Consider the following 22652-nt stretch of genomic DNA (forward strand, 5'->3'; position numbering starts at 1 on the left):
ACTCAGAATGCTGTGTCTACTACTGTCTCTCTGGATGTACTGCAGACTCAGAATGGTGGTTGATCTGATATTGCAAACTTGACTTTTCAGATTCATCAACTCTCGGACCTGGTTTCATGCTCCCAAAATGCTCCAGATACATCTGGACGAAATGCCTATATGATACAAAACAATAACTTTTTCCAAACTATTTATTAGGCGAATGTTAAATTGTAGATTGGGCTGGATCCAGGTTAGGTTTCTTATGAATGGGTGTAACAGCAGCAGTTTTGAGATAGGTCAGCACGCTCTCAATAGCACAGTGGTAGAAATTTACCAGGAGCTGCTTAGGGAGTTTAGCTCTTCTCAGCTTCCTCAGGTAGAAGAGGTGTTGCTGTGCCTTTCCCACAGCTAAGGTGGTGTTAATGCCCCAGGACAGGTCCTCAGTAACAGTCAGTCCCAGGAACTTAAAGCTAGGAACTCGCTGTACCTCATCACTTCCAATAAAAAGTGCAGTGTGATTAAGTTTTCCTTTTATCCTGAAATCCACATTCACTTCCTTAGTCTTCTTGGTGTTAAGGACTAGGTTATGCTCCTTACACCATGTTGACAGGTGGTCAACTTCTTTTCTATTCTGTAATTTCTGTCTCAAAAGTTAGCAAAAATTGCTTTGTAATGTTTATTTAATAATATAGTATATAATATATAGATTGATGGTAAATGTCATCATTAGTTCATCAGTAACTGAGGGTGCAAAAGTGATGTTGAAAAAATATCACTTTATAATGTTGAATCAGTGCTATTACTGTTGATTTATGGTTGAAATGTCAACATTATTTCAACAGTGCCAAAGACGTGCTGACAAAATATCACTTTGTAATGTTTAATCAATATTATTACCATTGATTTGTAGTTAAAATATCAGTATTGCTTCAACATTAACTGAAGGTGCAAGAGTGATGCTTAATTCAATGTTGACGCATCAACACTGACTTGACATTGTTTCAATGTGAACATGCTATCTGGGTACGTAATCTAGGTGTGAGACGGGCACCAATGGTCAGAATATCATAGACAAAAGAATAATGATTAGCAGCAGTTCAGAGTCAAGTATCAGGTTTGCAATACAAAAGAACCAGAATCAGTCCTTTATGGGAAGTGTGAATGTCTCATAGTCTGAAAACTTCAGCATGATGTGGAAAAAATATTGAATTCAGCTTGTTACTTTATTCTGTAAGAGTTCATTTATTTTATTAAACTGGATAAATTGTTACTTTTTATATTTTATGTGGTGTCATGATTTACTTTTGATAGAATCAAAGGTTTATTATTGTATGTTCGTTTGGCATTTCTTTTATTGTATACCCTTTAAATCTGTGTATTGAAAGAACAACAGCAGCAACAGCAGTATGGTGTAACATTTATTTGAAACACATGTGTTTGGTGACATTACTTGCTATCTTCTATCTTCACTCTTTCCTTTCATTCTTTTCATGGCTTTGGAAAACTTGTCTCGGATGTTTCTCTGCGTCTCTTTTTGTATAACTCCGGGTCATCGACACCAAGCTTCGTTTCTATTTCTTTTTAGGAATTAAATGCTTTCTCTGAATCTTTAAAGCCTCTCCGTGAGCGATCGTTCAGGTGTGGATATATCTGTGCCAGTTCAGCTATTCCAAACTCCAGTGTATTCATGTGTCTAGTGACTAGGCCGGAGATATTTTTCTCTCTTTCCTGACCTCTGTTGAATGAGAAAAAACTCACGTCAAAGAAGGTGGAGTCTCAGATCACACCCACTGATTGCGTAAGCGCTACGGACCAATGGAAGCCCAAAGGTGTTTAGGAGCCAAAGAAACTACCCTAGAAAGTTTGCTTTGGTCAGCTGTTTCAAACTGAGGAAATAAACTCAAAACTAACTTCGATTCTGCCTGATTTTGTTCAAAATAATGTCAAATCGGGTTTTAGGGTCTCAATGAAAAGTCTATAACATACTTTGTTTTACACTACCATTGAGAAATTTGAACCAATTGAAAAAAAAATCCTACTTACAGAGCAGAAACAACTACCTGTTTTGGAAGTGTAAAAGGAAAAATAAATGATCAGTAACTAATCAATACGTTATGGTCTGAAGTGGATTTTGACCGTATTATGTGTCAGAAAGTGAGTCAAATAGAGAACTTACAGAACAGAAGCTATGATGGGATTACACAAGGAAAGCAGAAAACAAGAAACACATTAAAGGTCAAATATTGCAGTGTATTATTTCTGTATGGATAAACATGTACTGATCAACTTTGTACAGACAATAGAAACTATTACAACACGTTTTGAACATCATTACAGGATTGGACTTGTTTCCCATCTTTGATCAGGCCCTCTAAAGGACTTCGTTCTGGACCTTATGCGCTCTGTCCCATTTTCCCACAGCAGTGACGACCCTGAGAAGGAGGCCTTATAGTTTTTGCTCACATGCACATGTAAATATGTCCCATGAGGTCCCATATATAAATGTATATAAATGAGGTCCCATAAATGCATTTACATTACAACATTTCAAATGCATAAATAATTTTATAAGATTAATGTTTTAAATATATTTGAACGTACAAGTTAAAAATGTTGGGAAAAATGCAATTCATCTGAAGTGACATGAGATGTATTTATTAATTTGTATTGCTGGAAGTTTTATGATTGTTGTCGGTTTCTGCACACAAAACTAACACAAGATATAATTACTTTATTCCAATGGGTGAACTTTGAAAATCAAACTATATTTAGGCTAGATTCATATGGACATGCTGCTGTAGTTATTTAGCTGTAGTGGTGAATGAAGACGAGTTACTTTAGTGTTTGTTTTTATATTATAACAGTATTATCTTTAAGCAGAACACTTTTAGCATCCATCCTAACCCAAATAATGTGTTTCTAAGAGCAAACACTCAGAGTAAAGTGAGATGATCTGCTCATTAAAAATACTCATTAATTGTCATTTTTAATCTTTATGCTTTTACATTTTCCTTCATTAGTCAGCAAGAACTTTGTAATCATCTAAAGTATTTTAAATTCTAATATGATCCCTTTTTCTTCTATATATTTTATTAAGTAAGGGTCATAACGAATAACTGCTGTTTCATTTTTAAATATATATACATTTTGTTTTCACAAAAGTTATTTAAAACATTAAAATATACACAACTTTGCACTTAATGGGTTTTCTATGTATATAAATTTACTTTTTCAAAATTTATTTGATGCAGATCTTTGACCCTATAAAAACAGATTCAGTGACTGCTATTTTTTATTTTGGCAGATCAATTTCTCCCACATTGGAATTCATCATGAGTGAAGCTCCTCCCACACTGGAATTCATCCTGAGTGAAGCTCCTCCCACACTGGAATTCATCATGAGTGAAGCTCCTCCCACACTGGAATTCATCATGAGTGAAGCTCCTCCCACATTGGAATTCATCACGAGTGAAGCTCCTCCCACATTGGAATTCATCACGAGTGAAGCTCCTCCCACATTGTAATTCATCATGAGTGAAGCTCCTCCCACACTGGAATTCATCATGAGTGAAGCTCCTCCCACATTGGAATTCATCATGAGTGAAGCTCCTCCCACACTGGAATTCATCATGAGTGAAGCTCCTCCCACATTGGAATTCATCATGAGTGAAGCTCCTCCCACACTGGAATTCATCATGAGTGAAGCTCCTCCCACACTGGAATTCATCATGAGTGAAGCTCCTCCCACATTGGAATTCATCACGAGTGAAGCTCCTCCCACACTGGAATTCATCATGAGTGAAGCTCCTCCCACACTGGAATTCATCACGAGTGAAGCTCCTCCCACATTGGAATTCATCATGAGTGAAGCTCCTCCCACACTGGAATTCATCATGAGTGAAGCTCCTCCCACATTGGAATTCATCACGAGTGAAGCTCCTCCCACATTGGAATTCATCCTGAGTGAAGCTCCTCCCACACTGGAATTCATCATGAGTGAAGCTCCTCCCACATTGGAATTCATCACGAGTGAAGCTCCTCCCACATTGGAATTCATCACGAGTGAAGCTCCTCCCACATTGGAATTCATCATGAGTGAAGCTCCTCCCACTGCTGTTCAGCAATATATTTTGGGAGATTCCCATCAGTTTAAGTGAAGACGAGCCTCAGGAAGAGCTGAAATCTGCTCAGAGACTGAATTTAGAGAGAGACAGAGAGAAGATGAGAGATCCAGAGCCCTGCAGAATCAAACACACTCAAGACACTGGAGAACTAACAGGTTGGTGTTTACTCTACATTCATGATTAGGGATGCAAAATTCTGGGAATAAACAGGGATTTTCTGTTTTCTGTGGAAAATTAAATCTGGCATAATCTTGGTTAAAACTACCAGATTTAATGCAATGAAAATTGACCAAGTGCATTCTTCAGTACAAGACTGAACCTCACTGTTGTGTTAACTGTATATATGTGACTAAATTGTTGTTAAAGGTATAGAAACTCATACAGGTTTGAAACAATATGAGGGTGACAGACTGATGACAGAAATTATCTTTTTGAGTAAACTATTTTCTGTTGAACACAAACACAAAACGTATTTTGACGAATATTGGTAACCAAACAATTGCTGGGCCCCATTGACTTCCATAGTATGAAAAAAGGGAGTCATTGGTTTACCAGAATTTTTATTTTCTTGGTTACAAACAAACATTCTTCAAAATAACTTTTGAGGTCAGGAGAGCAAACAAATAAATATTGGTTTAGAACAACTTGAGGCAGTGTAGGCTATTTTATGACTTTAACTTGCTCGTAGCCTTTATCTCAGAAATGACTTCTCTAGACACAGTCCCACTTTATATTGCGTCCCTAATAGCTGTGTATTTACATAGTAACTGGATGTGTATGCAGTATGTAAGTAACCACAGTGTAAGTACGGTACATAGTATCTACAGCTGTAATGTTTGTGTAACTACACACATTTTACAACACACTGGATGGTATGTGTACAAATGTGTAACAGGACCAACAGCACTGTTTTGGTAAAGAAAGTGTTACACTTTATATTAGATTTATCATGTAATTACTCTAATGTTACACAGCAGTGGACAGTAAGTTAGGCCTTTAATATAAATTGTGGTTGTGTTTTATGGTGTCTCCTTTATCTATACACCTTTTACCTGTTTATTTATTATTCTCAGGTAGGTAAGGAAAGTCGACCTTGGGCAAAACTATAAGCATTTCAAAAATAAAATACAAGTTTTTATTAAAGTTAACAAAAGTTATATCAAAGTACACTAGTAAAGTTACAAAATCAAGGTATAATCAGCTGGTATCAGGCGTCGAGGGATACTGTGCTTGTTCAGTATCCGTCCGTCGAGTCTCTCTCAGTCTTTTATACACAGACGTCGAACGCTGGTTCTTCTGATGTCATCATTCAGTTGTTTACGTCACTACATACATTTCATGCAAGTAAGCAGTTTTCTTAATGTTAGTGAAGTTACACAATACATTTTCTATATAGCATTAATCGCAGGGTTAAATCTTTGTACTTAAGCAAAAGCATTATTACTACTTAGGTTACAGTACATCTGTTTATAACAAATTAAGCATTAATCAAGACAGTACAATTGCAAAATCCACTGCTTTGCAGTTTTGCTGGCTGATTTCATCCTAACATCTTCAAGCTAAAGTACCATTCAACATGTTTTTTAAACTTGTTATATTTCGCAAGAATCATATACACAGTTCCATCATGCATCAGTAAGCTGGTATGAAACACATCCATATAGTTTTCAACCCAAACTCGAGCATTCTTTATTTCCCTTTGCACTTTTTTTTGCTCATTTCCAGATACAGTAGTATCAGGTGGCCAAATCTTTGTGCTCTGCTTGACAATGCTAAGATAGTGTCCAAATCTTGCTTTCAACAATCGTCCGTTCGTAATTTCATGTACACAGGCCCCAATCAGACTCCCCCAGGGGTCCTCACTCAGAAACGTGCGGCTCTTCCCCTCTCTCTGACATCCTCTTCAGAAGCCAAGAGCGGGGATCTGGCATCCCAGGCATACCTTCTGGTGTGGGAGCCGCTTGTTTGATTCTTAGCACCTTGGGGCGTGAAGGCGGGCTGAGACGGAGTTAAATCCTCCTTCTCCAGGAACTCCACAAATTTCTCTGCCTATAATAAAAGCAGTTCATCAAATTTGACCTCTCTTACAACTTCAGCTGTACATTTCTTATGCGAGCAGTGCACAAGAATCTAATTCCCCGATCTCCAATCTGTACCAGTCTTTACGTTTAAAAAGATTGTACTTTTTTTTTTAAATGTCTACATGCACTCCAGTCATCAATTCATAAGATTCAACATTATATTCTGCCTCATCATAGTCATTAATCCACATAATGAATGTATTCTTGAAAAAAACATCCCTGGCATAAATCCCCCATTACAAAGTTACATACAATTATCTTGTCAATAATTCTCCACCTGGGGCTCTCCTTAATTCCTATATGAGCATTAAAAGAAAAATGTTTTTTTTTATCAAATTGTGGTCATTTGTATTTGTTCTTAATTTACTCAGTTACATATCATATTAGGTTTCCATAATAAATCATGCATACATTTTCCGAACCAATAACCCACTCAAATGAAGTTCAAAAATAATAGAAATAGAAAATAACAACTTAAAAACATATGTATGTAACCCCATTTTTTATTTTAATTTATATTATTATTTTTTATAATATCATATCAAATTCACTGTAATAAAAAGACTATTGTTAACCAGAATTTCCAAAAGGTTGTCACTGTTTCCTGACAAAGCAGCAGTGCTGGTAGAATCATTCTTAAAGTTATCCATTGTATATCACTCAACTGTTCACCCTTCGTGGCACTCTATTGAAATGCCATGTATTTCAGAAGTAAAGTCTCATACCTTATTCACCACAGGAGTGCTACATTCAACATTTCCCAGCTGTTGTTGATAAGTCATGTTATCAACGTGCAATCTTGAACCTTCAATTTTGCCTTTACTAGATAAATCACCAAAGGTCTTGTTCCAAGACCAAACTTTATCTGCCATGTACCAGCAATTTACGCTGTTTAATATCATCGAGACATACATCGCATTTAATCACATATTCCCTGTTCACAAACAATCACAAACGGTTTATTTTTCTCCAAAGCCGCTGTGTCATTATTACTTCAACTTTAGGGAAACTAATTCTACATTCTTGGCAGAGAACACACCAAGCTGCATTTATATATTCATCCCATCTATCATGATTACAATTGGCCCGTTTCAAGCTTTTTATAATGCCTATAGATCTCTCAGCTATTGCGTTTGACTCTGGGCAATATCTAATAGATTTAATTAAACTGATATGTTCTTCAGTTACAAAGTCTTCAAACTGTTTTCCTATAAAATATGTGCCGTTGTCAACCCTAATTTTTTCTGGCCGGCCCAAAGCTACCAGTAATTCATTGACATCTTTAATAATTGCATTTGCTTTTGTCTCTTTTAAAGGCTTTCCCAAAATTCGTAAAGCCATCTACTACCAGCAATAGATATTTATTACTGTCTTTAGACCTCGGGATTAAAGGTCCAGCGATGTTCAAAGACCATTCCTGGTTAACTTTGTCTGGTATAATAGCTCCAAAATCACTTCGTATTGTTTTATTATAGCCTTTACGCATGCACTGTTCCCAATTTAACCTTATGTTTCTATATTTCTGTCTCCAGTTAGAAATATGTATTTTATTATCTGTCAAAACTTTGCCAACTAAATTTACACTTGAGTGCATGAGTTGGTCATGTATTTTCTGTATTATGTTTCCTTCTGTTTTTTTAATCACTACTATTCGTCTCATGCACGCTAATTTATCAACTTCATTATTTCCTTTGTCTGCCTAGGAATATCCTGGCTGATGTATCACTGTAACGTCAAAACCACTTATTATTTTTTGTATCTCATGCCATAATGTTGCGTGTTGAATTTGCTTACCTTTTGACTTGGTGTAACTGTTCTCATTCCAGATTTGCAAATTGTCATTAATTCCTGTTACAACTGCAATCCGTCACTATTATGGCCTGTAAATATCCAAGTTTTTCAGTGTTTTCAAAGCCTGGAACACTGCCATGAGCTCTGCGTACCGTCCTGTGCCTTGCACTACTCCCTCTTTTGAAGCTATGACCTTGTTGCTCTGTTTCAGAATGAAAGCCCAGTGAGCTTCCTCGTCTGCGGACGTTTTTGAGCCATCTGTGAAAACAACTATATTTTTATAAAGCTCTTTCTTTTTCTGGCATTTTTTTAAGTTCCTTTTGTCTGATTTTCAGATCTGGATCTAGAAGCATACTTTTCCATCTCTATCATCGGCTATTAAGCGCACGGGCATCCTTTGCATTGTTTTTGGAGAGATGAGCTAATACTGCTTGTTTTCGTGTTAACAAATATTTTCTGGCCCCTTGCCAGTCCTTTCAACTCTGAATATTTTTTGCTAAGTGCTGCCAGGTGCTTCGTCACACCAGTAAAATTTAAGTTCTTGGATTTCCCATCTTCCAATCATAATTCTAACAGGTATGTTACTTTTCTTATTTCTTACTATTAATTGGTAACCTATTTCGTCTGTTTCCAAGTCAGCTTCTAAATTTTTCTCATCATTTCTTCCTTCCAGCTGTCCTGAGTTTAATATAGCTGTTTTAATTTCTATCAACGCTTCTTCAGCTTTTTTGGTCCATTTCAAACCATCCACCTTTGATAGTCTCATAAATAAGTTTAGACATCTGGCTAAAGCAAGGGATTAAGTGTCTAACATAACCCAGTAACCCCATTGTTTGCTGGACCTGTCTAACTGTTTTTTGGGGTCTCAAGTTGATTTACTCTGACTTTCATGGACATATTATTCTGGTATCAGGGTGTTTCGATGAGCAATGGTAATAACACTATCTCGGTCTTCATCTTCACTTACTGGTATCGTCAATCGGATTTCTTCCACTTGTTCAAATTGTCAATACCAATTTGGTATCTTTTAACTCTTTACATGTCTGGCAAGTGTCCTTTTTCTCTTTTTAATGCTTTACCACACATGTCATAAATCTCTATTTTGCCTTCATCTTTTTTGCTAATAGTTTTGATTATATTTTCTGCCTCTGGAGTTTTGCACTGCAATTGTATTGTACAGCTTTCATGGCAATACTGCTAAACCCACTTCACTTTCCGTGAAGTTTCCTAACTGCAGCCCCTCCTTGGAGGGAAGCCAAAGTAGTAATTCTCCTGGGTCCGTCACCTGGACGGATGTCTCTGACTGTAAGGCTAGTTTCTGCCATCCTAATACACCAGAATCACCTCATGTATATGCTTGAATAAAAATATTGCTGGATTTTTCTTTAGCTTTTGCTGCCATAGCTTAGCCTCTTTAATATAACTTTACTTAGCGGTTTCTTTCGCCTTGTTGTAGGCCTGTTACTGTTATCTTCACTCTTTATTTCTTATGTGCACATTTAACCCTTTCTGGGCTGTATTTAACAGTAGCCTTTTGTCCTTTCTGGGCTATTTAACAGTAACCTTTTGTCCTTTCTGGGCTATTTAACAGTAACCTTTTGTCCTTTCTGGGTTATATTCATAACATTAAGCTTTTACCCTTTCTGGGCTGTCTTCATAACATTAAGCTTTTACCCTTTCTGGGCTTTATTCATAACATTAACCCTTGTGCGTTGTTGGGGACGTTTTCGTCCACTAGGGGGTAAAGTTGAGTCTTATTTTGGCCACAACTTTCTCTGTGTTTGAGCTAATGGAATGATTAATGGTGACAAATCTTATTTTGACCCATATTTTGGGAAAATGCTTTGAAATTTTTCAAAAACTCAACGGTACACTGTGGGCAAATTCACTACCCTTTCGGGATGTTCGTGGATGAAAACATCCAATAAATTAAACTGCTGAAAAAATGTATCAGATAAATATTTTTTTCAATTTTTTTTGCATAAATCTATTAATCAACCTCAGTCCTGATCAAAACTACCAAATTTAAAAAAAAATTCCAAGATTTTAACTTTTTAATTACCAAGTTCATAAATGATGTCACTGATTTGGGGAAAAAAACACACAAAATTACATATTGTCAATATAAAAAGTGATTGTGATTTTTTTTTACCTTTTATAACTGTCTTGGGCATGTCAAAGATTAGTAACAAGATTGGCTTTGATGCATTGTTAGTTTTTGTGCAGCATTAGATTTAAAATTTTTCTCCCTAATTTGTTGTTGGTGGCTGTTTTTGCCCCATTGTTTTCCTCTTCTTTTTCCTCTTAACCATCTGTGAAATACACCTTAACTACTATATTGTCCATTTATCATAAAAACTATTTCTAATACATAAGTGTTTCTACTCTAAATAAGTCACTAAATACATTTCATGCAAGTAAGCAGTTTTCTTAATGTTCCATATAGCATTAACCACAGGGTTACATCTTTGTACTTAAGAAAAAGCATTATTACTACTTAGGTTACAGTACATCTGTTTATAACAAATTAAGCATTAATCAAGACAGTACAATTGCAAAATCATCATCTCCATTAACAGTTGGTGTCCAGAATGTCACACTTTATATTAAGACGATAGTTCCTGAGGAGTTACCATAAGTACACTGGTATTACAGCAGTGACAACTCCAACCAACTCCTCTCACTTTACATATCCCTAGACCTACCCATCTCCCCCCCTGGATCCCATTTCCACCCCTAAACCTACCCATCTCTACTAGGGGTGTGCACGGATAGTCGAACATTCGAATATTCGTTCTGCTTTTATTATTCGATAAATAAAAATGATATTCGAATTTCGCAAAAAAAAAAAAAGTTCACAATAAAACCTAATTTGATCACTTTCTGTGATTCTCCACGGCATATTTGAAGATGTATGCAAGCAAAAAAATTATTAATGAATGAATAAGGGGCCGTTCACATATCGCACCTAAAAATGCGTGGAAAACGCTAGGCGCGCCGCTTTCTCCTTCTTTCCAAAGCGCTCAGGCAGAAGCGCTCCTGAGGCATCTGCCGTTGCTAAGCAACATTGACGCGCTCTCTCCATGAAGATGCCGAAATTTAAGCAAAGGATAAATGGATTTGCAGCACTAAAAATCGCTTTCAGTAGCTCTAAATTTATTTCAAAATGGCAATCAATTTACAGCTATTATTAGCTGTTCCTTCATCTTGGCTGAGCTTTCAACGTTGTTACGGGTGAAGATGAAGCTGAATGTTTAGTTCTTGTCACATGACCTGCGGTGCGCTTGCAGCATTCTGAAAAGTTGAGATGTTTTTAACTCGATGCGGTGCGGACGCGCCTGGAAAAAAATGGGCGCGTCGCACTGCGACCGCGTCGCTTCCATTATGAGTGCACATACCGCGCGCCTACATTGGAAATAACAAACCTGAGCGCGCAAAAGACGCGATATGTGAACGGCCCCTAAGAACTGCTGTCTTCTACAGTTCTTCAAATATGCCGTGGAGAATCACAGAAAGTGACCGAATTCAAGAACATTGTTGCGGCATCTCTCAAGCAACGAGTAAACACCGCTAACTTGGAGAATGCAGTGAAAACTCCTCTTTTCGCAACTGCCCTAGACCCTTGGTACAAACATCCCAGGTTTCTCGATGAAAACATGAGAGAAGAATTTTTTTTGAACATTATCAGGGCCCGTTTCCTCGATAACGCTCACTCTTAGCGCTAAGAAGACCTCGAAAGGAATCGCTCAGGAATCGATTTTCCACTTCACGCGAAGGTGCAATACAGGTTAAGAAAAACAACATGTTCTTTGCAAATAAAACATTCCTCAAATTATTACAGAAACATTTATTTTAACATAGTTTAAGTTATCAGTAGAATATAGACTATAAATTAAATTATCAAATGGTCAGTAATATGTTCACACGATGTTGTGACGGTTAGACGAACCGGGTATCCCTCGCTAATTATCCACCCTCCTTATCCTGTTGTGCCACTGGTGCCGCTTCTTGACATGGGTTTAACGACTTCTAAAAATTATTTAATACACTTTTATTTTAATGGTAAGATACTTTACAATCAGAATTGATTGGCAAGCAGCTGCAGTTATTTCTGTGTAATGCGGTATTGATTGCCATTGGTTAATGCTTTCAATAAAAAGCAACCTATTAACAGATAGAGAGAGTTAGATACAGAATATGGTCAGGAAGCAACGTATAAAAGGGCACCTAGCTTAGACCATAGCCCTCTCCCACGACCTCGATGAAGCTCCCTGTAGCAAAAAACCTTAGCGCTGCAAGCAGCTGGTCTTCAGGGCTTAAAGCTGAATTCCGGCGCGTTAGCCTGGGAAGCCCAGGTCTGGGAAGGTCCAGCTGCTCCACAATGAGTTATCTTGGGAGGCGAATATTTTTTAATATAGCCACGTCAGTCAAAATGTCAAAAGGGCTTAAGTTTTGCTGAATAAAAAAATCGAAATGGAATAAACGGCTCCGCGGCCGGCGCCATCTTTGATTCAATACAAGGACACGTTTGATCGCTGCCATAGTTGGTCGCTTACTGGACACAACCATGCTTACCCATTTATAGATCTTAGCCATTTAGAGCCAAATTGTTTGCCAGATTTTAATTATCAAAAGTGATTGCCAATTTAAAAGCTTTGACATTATGAAATAGCCCAGGCTAATTATCACCATATTAGTTCTGATACCACATAAAGTCAACTTCATGAATAGGCCTGTATCCATTGCGAACATATTTTATTATGAGTCTTAAAATATCCATAACATAAAATCATTGTTGAGCTACAACATTGTCAACATACCATAGTTTGACTTGTACTGCGCTGCGCTGATTTCTAAAGACTGCTGTACAGTAGCGTCTTGAGCTCAAACAACGCTAAGAGAGAGCTACGAATTGTCCAGACCAACCTTACGAAAGTGTGACTTACAGAAGATATACTTAGCGTACGAACGTGTCGGGAATCATGCCATAAGGTTAAGAGAGAGGTTAAGGAATAGGATAAGAACTACTTAGCGCTAAGAACGTTTTGGTGAACCGGGCCCAGATTATTTTCCTTGATGCGAGTGGAGCGGACGCAGCCGCCGCCACCAACGATGAAGAGGATCCGGCAATGCCCACTCGTCGGAGAAGGCTGAGCCAGTTCTCCAGCGATGATTACAGAGAGTCCAGCCAAGACGAGTGGGAACAGTTCTTGCTGGAGCCATGTATTCCACCAGATGAGTATCCCATTCAGTGGTGAAACAAAAACACGAAGCGCTTCACAAAACGTATTCTCTTAGCACACCCTTATTTGTGAGTCCCGACAACGTCTGTGCCGTCAGAGCGCGTTTTCTCCGCGGTCGGCCTTATTGTTAACAGACTAAGGAGCCGATTTTCCCCCGATCATGTTTACATGCCCGTATTTCTTAACAGAACATGTAAAACAATAGAAAAAAAAGCAAAAAAGATTTGCTGACAGTTTCAAAGTGTAGGCTACGTTCTACAATAGCCTAATTGCTGCAGGCTGCTTTACGTTTTTTCTTTGTTTACTTTTTTTTTGTTGCTTTTAGTCTGTACTTTTGTTTGTTTGCACGCATTGTTAAAGGTTTTCAGCTACAAAACATGTCTCATTAAACTTAATTTAAATAAACAAATATTTGAATATTCGTTTTTTTTAGCTCAAATATTTGACTGTGATATTTGCTAAAAACACCCATCCCTAATCTCTACCCCCTGGATCCCATTTCCACCCCTAATCCTACCCATCTGCTCCCTGTGTCCCATTTCATCCCTAATCTTACCCATCTCTACCCCCTGGATCCCATTTCCACCCCTAAACCTCCACATCCAAATGGTTCCAATTATTCTTATACATATTGTTGTTACAAAATGTAATTATATATGTCCTGTTACAAGTTTATACTTACACAAACCATTCCCAGGTGTGTTACATGTGTTTAGCTACAGAAATGTCACAGCTGTAGATCCTATGTACCAATGTGTACTTACAAAGTAACTAAACGTGTATGTAGTATGTAACCACAGTGTAAGTTCACAGATATTAGGGACACTTAATATAAAGTGGGATTGACGGAAAAGATATTAATATTAAATATCAGTGAATTGTGTATTCAGTTCAATGCAACAGAATCAAATATCTCTGTTTTTCTTTTGTTGTTGTTTGACCAATTATCCCAATAATGTACAGCTCTATAAAGCTATTGTTATCAGAGCATGTCATCAGAACGTAGCGGGAGAAGATCAGTGAACAAGAGAGTTTTTACCAGCATACAGTAGCACTACTGCAAACAGGAGCAACTATACTACATAGAAATGTCCTCTCAGCGCGTTATTTGAGCAGACCACATATTCATTGAACAGGATATTGAGCGCAGTGACGACGGCTAGAGAGAGAGTGAAACCTGTGAGCTGAACACTTTCGGGCGGTGGAACATATATTTTCGACCGAAAATCCTTGTCATCGCTACTATTCATGATGGTGAAGAAGTTTCAAGTGAAAAAGCTTCAAGCACTCATCATATTAAGATAAAGAAAAAATATATAGTTTACAACATTGTTGGTTTTTTTTTCAAGCTAAAGGGATAGTTCAGCCAAAATTACTCACTCTCAAACCTGTATAAATTCCTTTGTTCTGCTGAACACAAAGGAAGATATTTGGAAGAATGTCAGTAACCAAACATATATTGCCCCAGATATTTTGCTTCATTTAAAGTTACTTTTGTTTTCAGAGCTGATGGAAGAGAGCGAGGAGAGTGAAGAACTGAGTGAAATGGAGGAGGAGCATCATGACAAACCTGGAGAAAGCCCTTTGAGTCGCTCAAAGAATAATAAACCCATTTTAAAGAAAAGAAAAGGCAATAAATCTTTCACCTGCACTCGGTGTAGAAAGAGTTTCTCAACCAAACAAAGACTTAAGCGTCACATTAGAGTTCACACCGGAGAGAAACCGTTTACGTGTGATCAGTGTGGAAAGAGTTTCACATCAAAATTATATCTTGAATGTCACCGGAGAGTTCACACTGGAGAAAAGGCGTTCACATGTGATCAGTGCGGGAAGAGTTTCTTACACAAACAAAGTCTTAAGCGTCACATGGAAGTTCACACCGGAAAGAAGCTGTTCACATGTGATCAGTGCGGATATGAATTCACAGAAAAAGCCAACCTTAAAAAACACATGACAATCCACACTGGAGAAAAGCCATTCACATGTGATCAGTGTGGCAAGTGTTTCTCACACAAACCTTCTCTCGTGTCTCACATGATCGTTCACACCGACGAGAAGCCGTTCACGTGTGATCAGTGCGGGAAGAGATTTAAAACAAAAAACAGCCTCGAGCATCACAGGAGAGTTCACACTGGAGAAAAGCCGTTCACGTGTGATCAGTGCGGGAAGAGTTTCAGACAACAAGGAAACCTTAAAGGACACATGAGAGTTCACACTGGAGAGAAGCCATACCCATGTGATCAGTGCGAGAAGAGTTTCTCACACAAAAACAGTCTTGAGTGTCACTTAAGGGTTCACACCGGAGAGAAGCCATTCACATGTACTCAATGTGGAAATCAATTCACAGGAAGAGGAGCTCTTAAAAAACACATGGCAATCCACACTGGAGAAAAACCGTTTTCATGTGCTCAGTGCGGGAAGAGTTTCTCAAACAAACAATGTCTTGAGCTTCACATGAGATTTCACACTGGAGAGAAGCCGTTCACGTGTAATCAGTGCGGGAAGAGCTTTACACAATCAGCAAACCTCCGAGTACACATGAGAATTCACACAGGAGAGAAGCCATACTCATGTGATGTATGTGAAAAGAGATTCCCACACAAAAATACTCTCGAGTTACACATGAGGATCCACACCGGAGTGAAGCCGTTTATGTGCGACCAGTGTGAAAAGAGATTCTCAAACAAAAACAGTCTTGAGGTTCACATGAGAGTTCACTCTGGAGAGAAGCCGTTCACGTGTGTTCAGTGCGGGAAGAGCTTCAGACAAAAACCACATCTTAATGCACACATGCAGATCCACACCGGAGAGAAGCCACACACGTGTGATCAGTGCGGGAAGAGTTTCACAAACAAACATCATCTTCGTGTTCACATGAAGATCCACAACGGAGAGAAGAAACACAAGTGTGATCAATGTGGCAAAACATTTCTTAGGTCATCAAACCTGAAGTCACACCTGACGGTTCATACCAAGGAGAAATCACATTCCTGTTCTGTGTGTGGAAAGAGTTTTTCACAGCTACAGAGTTTACATACACATGAGAAAATACACACTGGTGTGAGAGAGTACATGTGCTTTGAGTGTGGCAAGACTTTTACTACAGCGAGACTTTTAAAACTGCACCAGAGAGTTCACACTGGAGAGAAACCTCACAAGTGTTCACACTGCGACAAGAGATTCACTCAGTTAGGAAATCTGAAAATACATGAGAAGACCCACAGCAGAGAGAAACCGCATACCACGTGTGATCAGTGCGGAAAGACTTTCTCTTTTAAAAGTCACCTGAAGCTACACATGAAGATCCATACAGTGGAGTAACCACATCCCTGCTGTCTATTTGGGCAAAGGTTTGTTCACTTGCCTTATTTATTTGCACATATTTGTTTGACTTTAGCATTGCATAGTGGCCAATCAGTTTGTGCCATGTAGGAAACAATTGCCCCTCTCACACAGAGCATTGATTCCAGAAAAATGTCTTCTGTGTGAATGTAAACATACTCTGGGATTGATCTCAGAATCAGTCAGGATGATGGGGACCTATTAAGTTTGCTAGGATCAGTCCCAGAACACGCTCTGTGTGAACAAGATTCAAGACCAATAGTGTAAGGCTGTGTCGTAGAGACGCAGATGAAGTTGTGATCGTCCTCCAGCATAGTGGAATGATGCACAAGTATGTGATTAAATCAGAGAAAAACTGCTGTTTCTTGAGAGATGTTGAGTGTTTTATGGGATCTTTGCGGGATGTGTATGTGAATGCTAACTTGTTATAGCACCCGATATCATTGCTCTTTTGTCTGTTTTAATTGCTTCTATTGTCCTCATTTGTAAGTCACTTTGGAAAAATGCATCTGCTAAATGACTAAATGTAAATGAATGCATGCACAGATTCTAGAAAAAAACTGGCAATGTGAATGAAATGAAAAAACTATCCCAGGACAAATACTGGTCAGTTTTGCACTGAAGAACCGTTTCATAATTTGTACTGCTTGTTTGGCATGATCTCACCACAGAAAATAGGAACCGTTTTAGTTCTAGGAACTCTGTTTGGGGCAACTAATTCAGCTCCTACTTTAGAGTAGGGTCTTAAACAGTTCTATAGGAACTACCAGTGATGTGGTGCATGCTGGCCAAACACACACAAAACACTGGCTACCTGGCATTTTTAAAAAGCAGTGTGAACATATTTACTCTACGAACATGAAAAACAGTGGCAATGGAATCTACCTGCGGTCAACAGCGTTGTGTTAGATCATAATGCACTGCAGTTTTCGACCAGATTTGATCAGATTAAAAAGGACTATTGAACTCTTCAGAGATCTTGACTTTGGGCTTTAATTTACATTTCTCTATTGTCTCTCATTTGAAATCTCACAATTTATCTTTTAGACCCGATGAAACACCTGGAGATTCACAAGAGAGTTCACACTGGAAGTCTGCCGCTCAGGCTTTTGATCATCAATAATTCACACTGGGGAAAAAGTATTTACACTGCAACATGAGATAAAATCTGTATGAAAGTCTGGAAACACATGAAAGGATTCACACTAGGAAACCACATCAGAGTCTGGTCAATTATCTAATCTATGGTCACAATAACGGTAACTAGATCATCTTCAGATGCAGAAGTGCGAAAGCATTTCTTGCAGAGATTCTGCCCTAACAGACTTGACGAAAAACATACCATTTTGGCTTTTAGCCATTTTGAATTTTGTTGTAAAACACTGTATTTCTCTGAATGCATTAGCAGTGTGGGTCATCGGCACAATGCCCTGAAGGATCTTAAAAAGTTTTAACGTGTTAACCTTCATGAGGATGCACTGAAATGTTCTTTATTTACAAAAGTTTTAATGTAAGCTGTCGTAATTACCTCAACAAACTATGTATCATTAACTCTTTCCCTGCCAAACCAGAATTTTCCGGGTTTCCTTGTTCTTGCAGTTAAATGATCAGAGCGATATTGTGCTATTGCATCCTGAATGAGTCTAGTATCACTTGATCAAAAACACAGACAAGGAAGATGCAGAAACGACTGATCTAGTAGTAAGCATATCCATATGAAAAATACTGTGTTCGTCAATAATAAACAGCATTTAAATGAAATCTGCCTAATGTTACCACGTGAAATTTGGGTCCTGGAAGTGGTGAAGGACTGTGCAAGCTTTAGATATGCTGGTGGAAGTTATCTACTGCTTCTTTGCTGTTATAATAGTACTGAATATGATCCAGATGTAGCGTTTGATTAAAATGAGATTTTCTCAGCTTTTTGCTCAAAATGTTTTTTTTTTTTAATGAAACCTACCCACATTCAAGTATTTATATAAAAAAGAATGCTTTAAGATTTAATACAATTGTTTCTTTTGTTTAAAAGTATAGGGTCTGTTCTTTATTTTGATGTAATGCATGTTCAGATATTGTTTGGTAGATTCCCAATTTAGGACTGGGGTCCCCCAATCACAATATTCCCAATCGTGTCTCACTGGTTACAGTGATAATGAATCAGGTAAAATAGAGATTGATTTTGATGATTTACTGGTTGAAGGCCTCCAGAAAGACTGGAGCAAGAAGGTCAAACGGCAAAAGAAGAAAGACAAGCGTCGAGAGGAGATCAACCGACGGACCAGCAGAAAATTGTTTCTTACATAAGAAGAATAATTCAACTGATACGAAAACAAGAAGACATGAACAAGAAGATAATAAAAATGATGAGAGAAATCATTAAATGTATTGAGTTGATTAATGTTAATTTGGAGTTGCAGTCTCTTGCAAATGATGTTGAGGCCTTGAGATTGCAAACCTCTGTTGTAAGACCAGAAAACCCTTAAAAGGTAATAATGAGATGTATGATTTGTTAAACATCAACCTTAAAAGGCAGTAATAAGAAATGTATGATGTTAACATTTGCTCAACAGTAGAGACTGTCACGTACGCCATAGCTACTTACTTAGCCTACCCCTTAAGATTTTACAATAGCTTAGAGAAAGATTAATTAGCTTTAATGGAAAGAAAATGAAGCAGCAATTACTAAATGTATGTGTGCTGAAGAGGGGTTGCCAAAAAAGGAAATGTTATACTTCCTGTATCCATAGCAACCTGACAGTGAGTGTGTGGGTGCATGCGGATGTGTTAATGTTTTTCACCAAAAGGTGGCATACGGAAGAAATGATGTATTGTTTTTGGGACTATATAATGTTATGGTCTGGACACATCCCCTGCCGCATCTCGGGGTGAAGACTTACGCTTTTACTTTTTGTTATTATTTTACTTATGAGTTATTGTCTAAAATAAAGCGAAACCATGTACAATGGTGATGCGTTTAAAACTTTTAAACAAGTCTCTGAGTAATTTATTATGATTAAAGTTATTATTTTAGTTTGTTCCTGATCCTGTTCCTAATTCCTGATTACGAAGCTCTGCAGCGGCAAAGACTCAACTGAGCTGATCTGGTTCTGGTGGGAAGAAGTGCAGAACTCTCCATTGCCACAGAGAAGACATCAAAGGTAAGAACAATGGTTTAGATTACCTTTGCTGGTTGGAAACAAAGATGTTTGGAGAGAACATCTGCATATTTCTTTAGTCAGATAAAATTTACACAACAATATTTATCAAACAAAATATTCTGAGGATCATGAAAATCATATAGAGTTAAAAAGATCCAAGACACAAGCTTCAATATTTGACCTCTTTTTTATATAAAAAACTTATAGTGGAAGTAATGTCTTAAAAAGAACCTAATTGTTCCCTTTTTTTAAAGATGTAAAATAAGTCTCAGATGCCGCCCGGAGTATGTATATGAAATTTTAGCTTAAAATACCCGTAGTGGTAATGGCTTTTATAGGACACATGATGTGACGTGGCCCCCTTGTGGTTAGGTGGGGGAAGTGGTAAAATAAGCACTTTAATAAAGTTATGCTTAGAGAGCACATGTTGGATTTGTGACTCCGTGTCTATTAGTTAAGTTAGATCCACTTAACTCTACAATACCCACAGATCATTTTTATAGCTTAAGTTGACATTTTTCTCTCTAATCATTAGGCTACAGTTGCACCCTTTTTATTCATTGTTGTCTCATACTTTCAGATAAGCTGTAATTTCTAAAAGATACTGCTTATAAGGGAAATTTATTAAATAATTACAATTGTATATGTGCTGCCAGTAGTAACTGTAGCAGAATAAAATTGCCATCAGCTTATCTGTTCATCCAGCGAACATTCAGAGTAAGTTTATATCAACTCTAAGAAAAGATATTTTCATGACAACAGAAAATACTGTCCTACAATATTAATTCATAGATCATGTAGCAAGGTTCATAAAGGCAGAATCAGAAACTTGTGTAATTTGTGCACAAGAGTCTTATTAACTAAACACTAACATAAAGTAATCAAACAAACATATGTAAAGTGACGCGTATATATAGAAAAGGTAAGCAAACAAAATTAAAGAGATGATTAGAAGAACAGGAAATGAAGCTATGGAAAAGGAATATGTTAACCTCTGAGACCATCAGCGCCATTAATAACGGGATCAATAGCTTATACCAGGGGTCTGCAACCTACGGCAAGCGTGCCAACAGTGCCACGCAAAACTGCATACCGACGTATATTTTGAGGTAATAACTTAATCATATTCACACAACCTATGCATTGTTAGATGGACAGGACCTGACAATTATCTGCAGCCAAGATGGCTGCCCAAGGACATACAACAACACAATTATTCAGAGATCAGATATAATGTTTTATGTTTTTTTACTAGTGGGTGCAGGACACTATTGGTTCATTTATGTAAGTGAGGATAGCAAAATAAAGTAAAGTGTGATAAATTATAACCAAAAAACATTGTGGAATACCAGTATTTATAGAGAATAAATTGTGATAATGTGAAATGTTGAAGGTGTCTGAATAAATTTTGGTTTAATCCGTTTAAGTTAGCCAGCTAACATTATACATACTCTTTTGGTTTCTGTACCCAATATTTAAAAAAATGTACAAATGCAATAAAAATATTGGTATTGATTCTCAGTATCGGCAAGATCCAAAATAAAAGTATCGGTATTGAGTACTAGGGGATGCACCGACTAATCGAATAGTTGACTTCAATGCCCTGCCATGACGCTATAAGCTTGACGTTGACTAGTTGCCAGTCCTATAGATGGCACAACAGGATAAATCTTTGAAGGACTTCCACATTTATGCTTCACATTTCCAAACAGTTAAAATGACAAATAAGTGTATACTCCCAAAGGTCCACAAGACGTGTGATTATATTACTGGATGCTCAAAATTAAACTGGAGAACGCAAATTTTTTACAGCTCCAAGCTTATGTTCATTAATGATGTCATCAGCGACTAGTCGACTTCGAATCGACATTCATCACATAAGAGTCGACTTTAAAAATCACTAGTCGTTGTAAGCGAGTACTGGAAAAAGTGGAATCGGTGCATCCCTACTCTGGAGTTTGATGTCTTTCCTGAGCAGCTCCAACACCCTCCACTCACTCTCTCACCTGTCCCAGGTCACTCACGCCCTAACCTGTCTTAGGACACTCTTTTATTTCCTGTACTCTTCTCTCCTCTGTCTCTCTCTGGAGTTTGATGTCCACCAGCTTCACCTCAAGTCAAGTCACCTTTATTTTTTATGTAGCGTTTTGAACAAAAAAGATTGTGTCAAAAGCAACTAAACAACATTAATTAAAACAGTGTCAATAATGCAGAATGACAGTTAAGTTCATCAATGAATTCAGTGATGTCATCATCTCAGTTCAGTTGAAATAGTGTCTGTGCATTCATTTGCAATCAAATCGATGATATCGCTGTAGATGAAGTGTCCCCAACTAAGCAATCCAGAGGCGACAGCGGCAAGGAACCGAAACTCCATCGGTGACAGAATGGAGAAAAAAACCTTGGGAGAAACCAGGCTCAGTTGGGGGGCCAGTTCTCCTCCTAGGCGTCGTTTCTGCCCACCTCTTATGACCAAGAACAGATCAAAATTTTCTTTTGTACCACAAGCCATTAAGGCGTTAAATCAATTAAAATAAGCTATCTGTCCAGCTGCCAGGGTTAGACCCAAGGGTATTTTTCATTTGTATGTATGTATTTTAGTGTTTTGTAATGCATCGTATTGTTTTGTTATATGTTTGTCAAGTAGTGCCTTGCGACTGCGCCCGCAAACCCAATTGCCCCACGAGGACAATAAAGTTCTTCTTCTCTCTCTCAAAGTGGATCACCTGCGACTGCGGTAAGTGTTCCGTTATGTTTTTAGATGACTAGCCTACTGTTACAGTGCCATTAGCTAGATGTAATGTAACCTTAGTGACACTATTACATGAATAGGGTGCTCACTACTATTACTTATATATACTTGTCTTATATCACGCCACTTCCTTTCCCTGTATTTCCTGTTTGTGTTCTTGTTGTTGGATTGATTATTTG

At 37.8% G+C, this 22652-nt stretch overlaps 1 protein-coding gene across 1 annotated transcript; it reads left to right on the top strand.

Moving 5' to 3' along the window:
• The first annotated feature begins 4039 nt into the window (after positions 1-4039).
• On the top strand, positions 4040-18503 carry LOC132133236 (gastrula zinc finger protein XlCGF57.1-like). Its single transcript, XM_059546063.1, has 3 exons — positions 4040-4261; positions 14726-16538; positions 18163-18503. Exons 1-3 carry the CDS (start codon positions 4204-4206, stop codon positions 18164-18166), a joined length of 1875 nt encoding a protein of 624 aa, XP_059402046.1. The 5' UTR covers positions 4040-4203; the 3' UTR covers positions 18167-18503.
• Positions 18504-22652: the final 4149 nt, after the last annotated feature.

This window comes from Carassius carassius, chromosome 1 (genome assembly GCF_963082965.1).
Source record: "Carassius carassius chromosome 1, fCarCar2.1, whole genome shotgun sequence".
NCBI classification, from domain to species: Eukaryota; Metazoa; Chordata; class Actinopteri; order Cypriniformes; family Cyprinidae; genus Carassius; species Carassius carassius.

Bases quoted from the DNA above. Each gene is read 5' to 3' on its own strand.
- LOC132133236 (XM_059546063.1), top strand. From the start codon at position 4,204: ATGAGAGATCCAGAGCCCTGCAGAATCAAACACACTCAAGACACTGGA. The intron at 4,262-14,725 runs GTTGGTGTTTAC...TTTTGTTTTCAG, and splicing joins AGACACTGGAGAACTAACAG to AGCTGATGGAAGAGAGCGAG.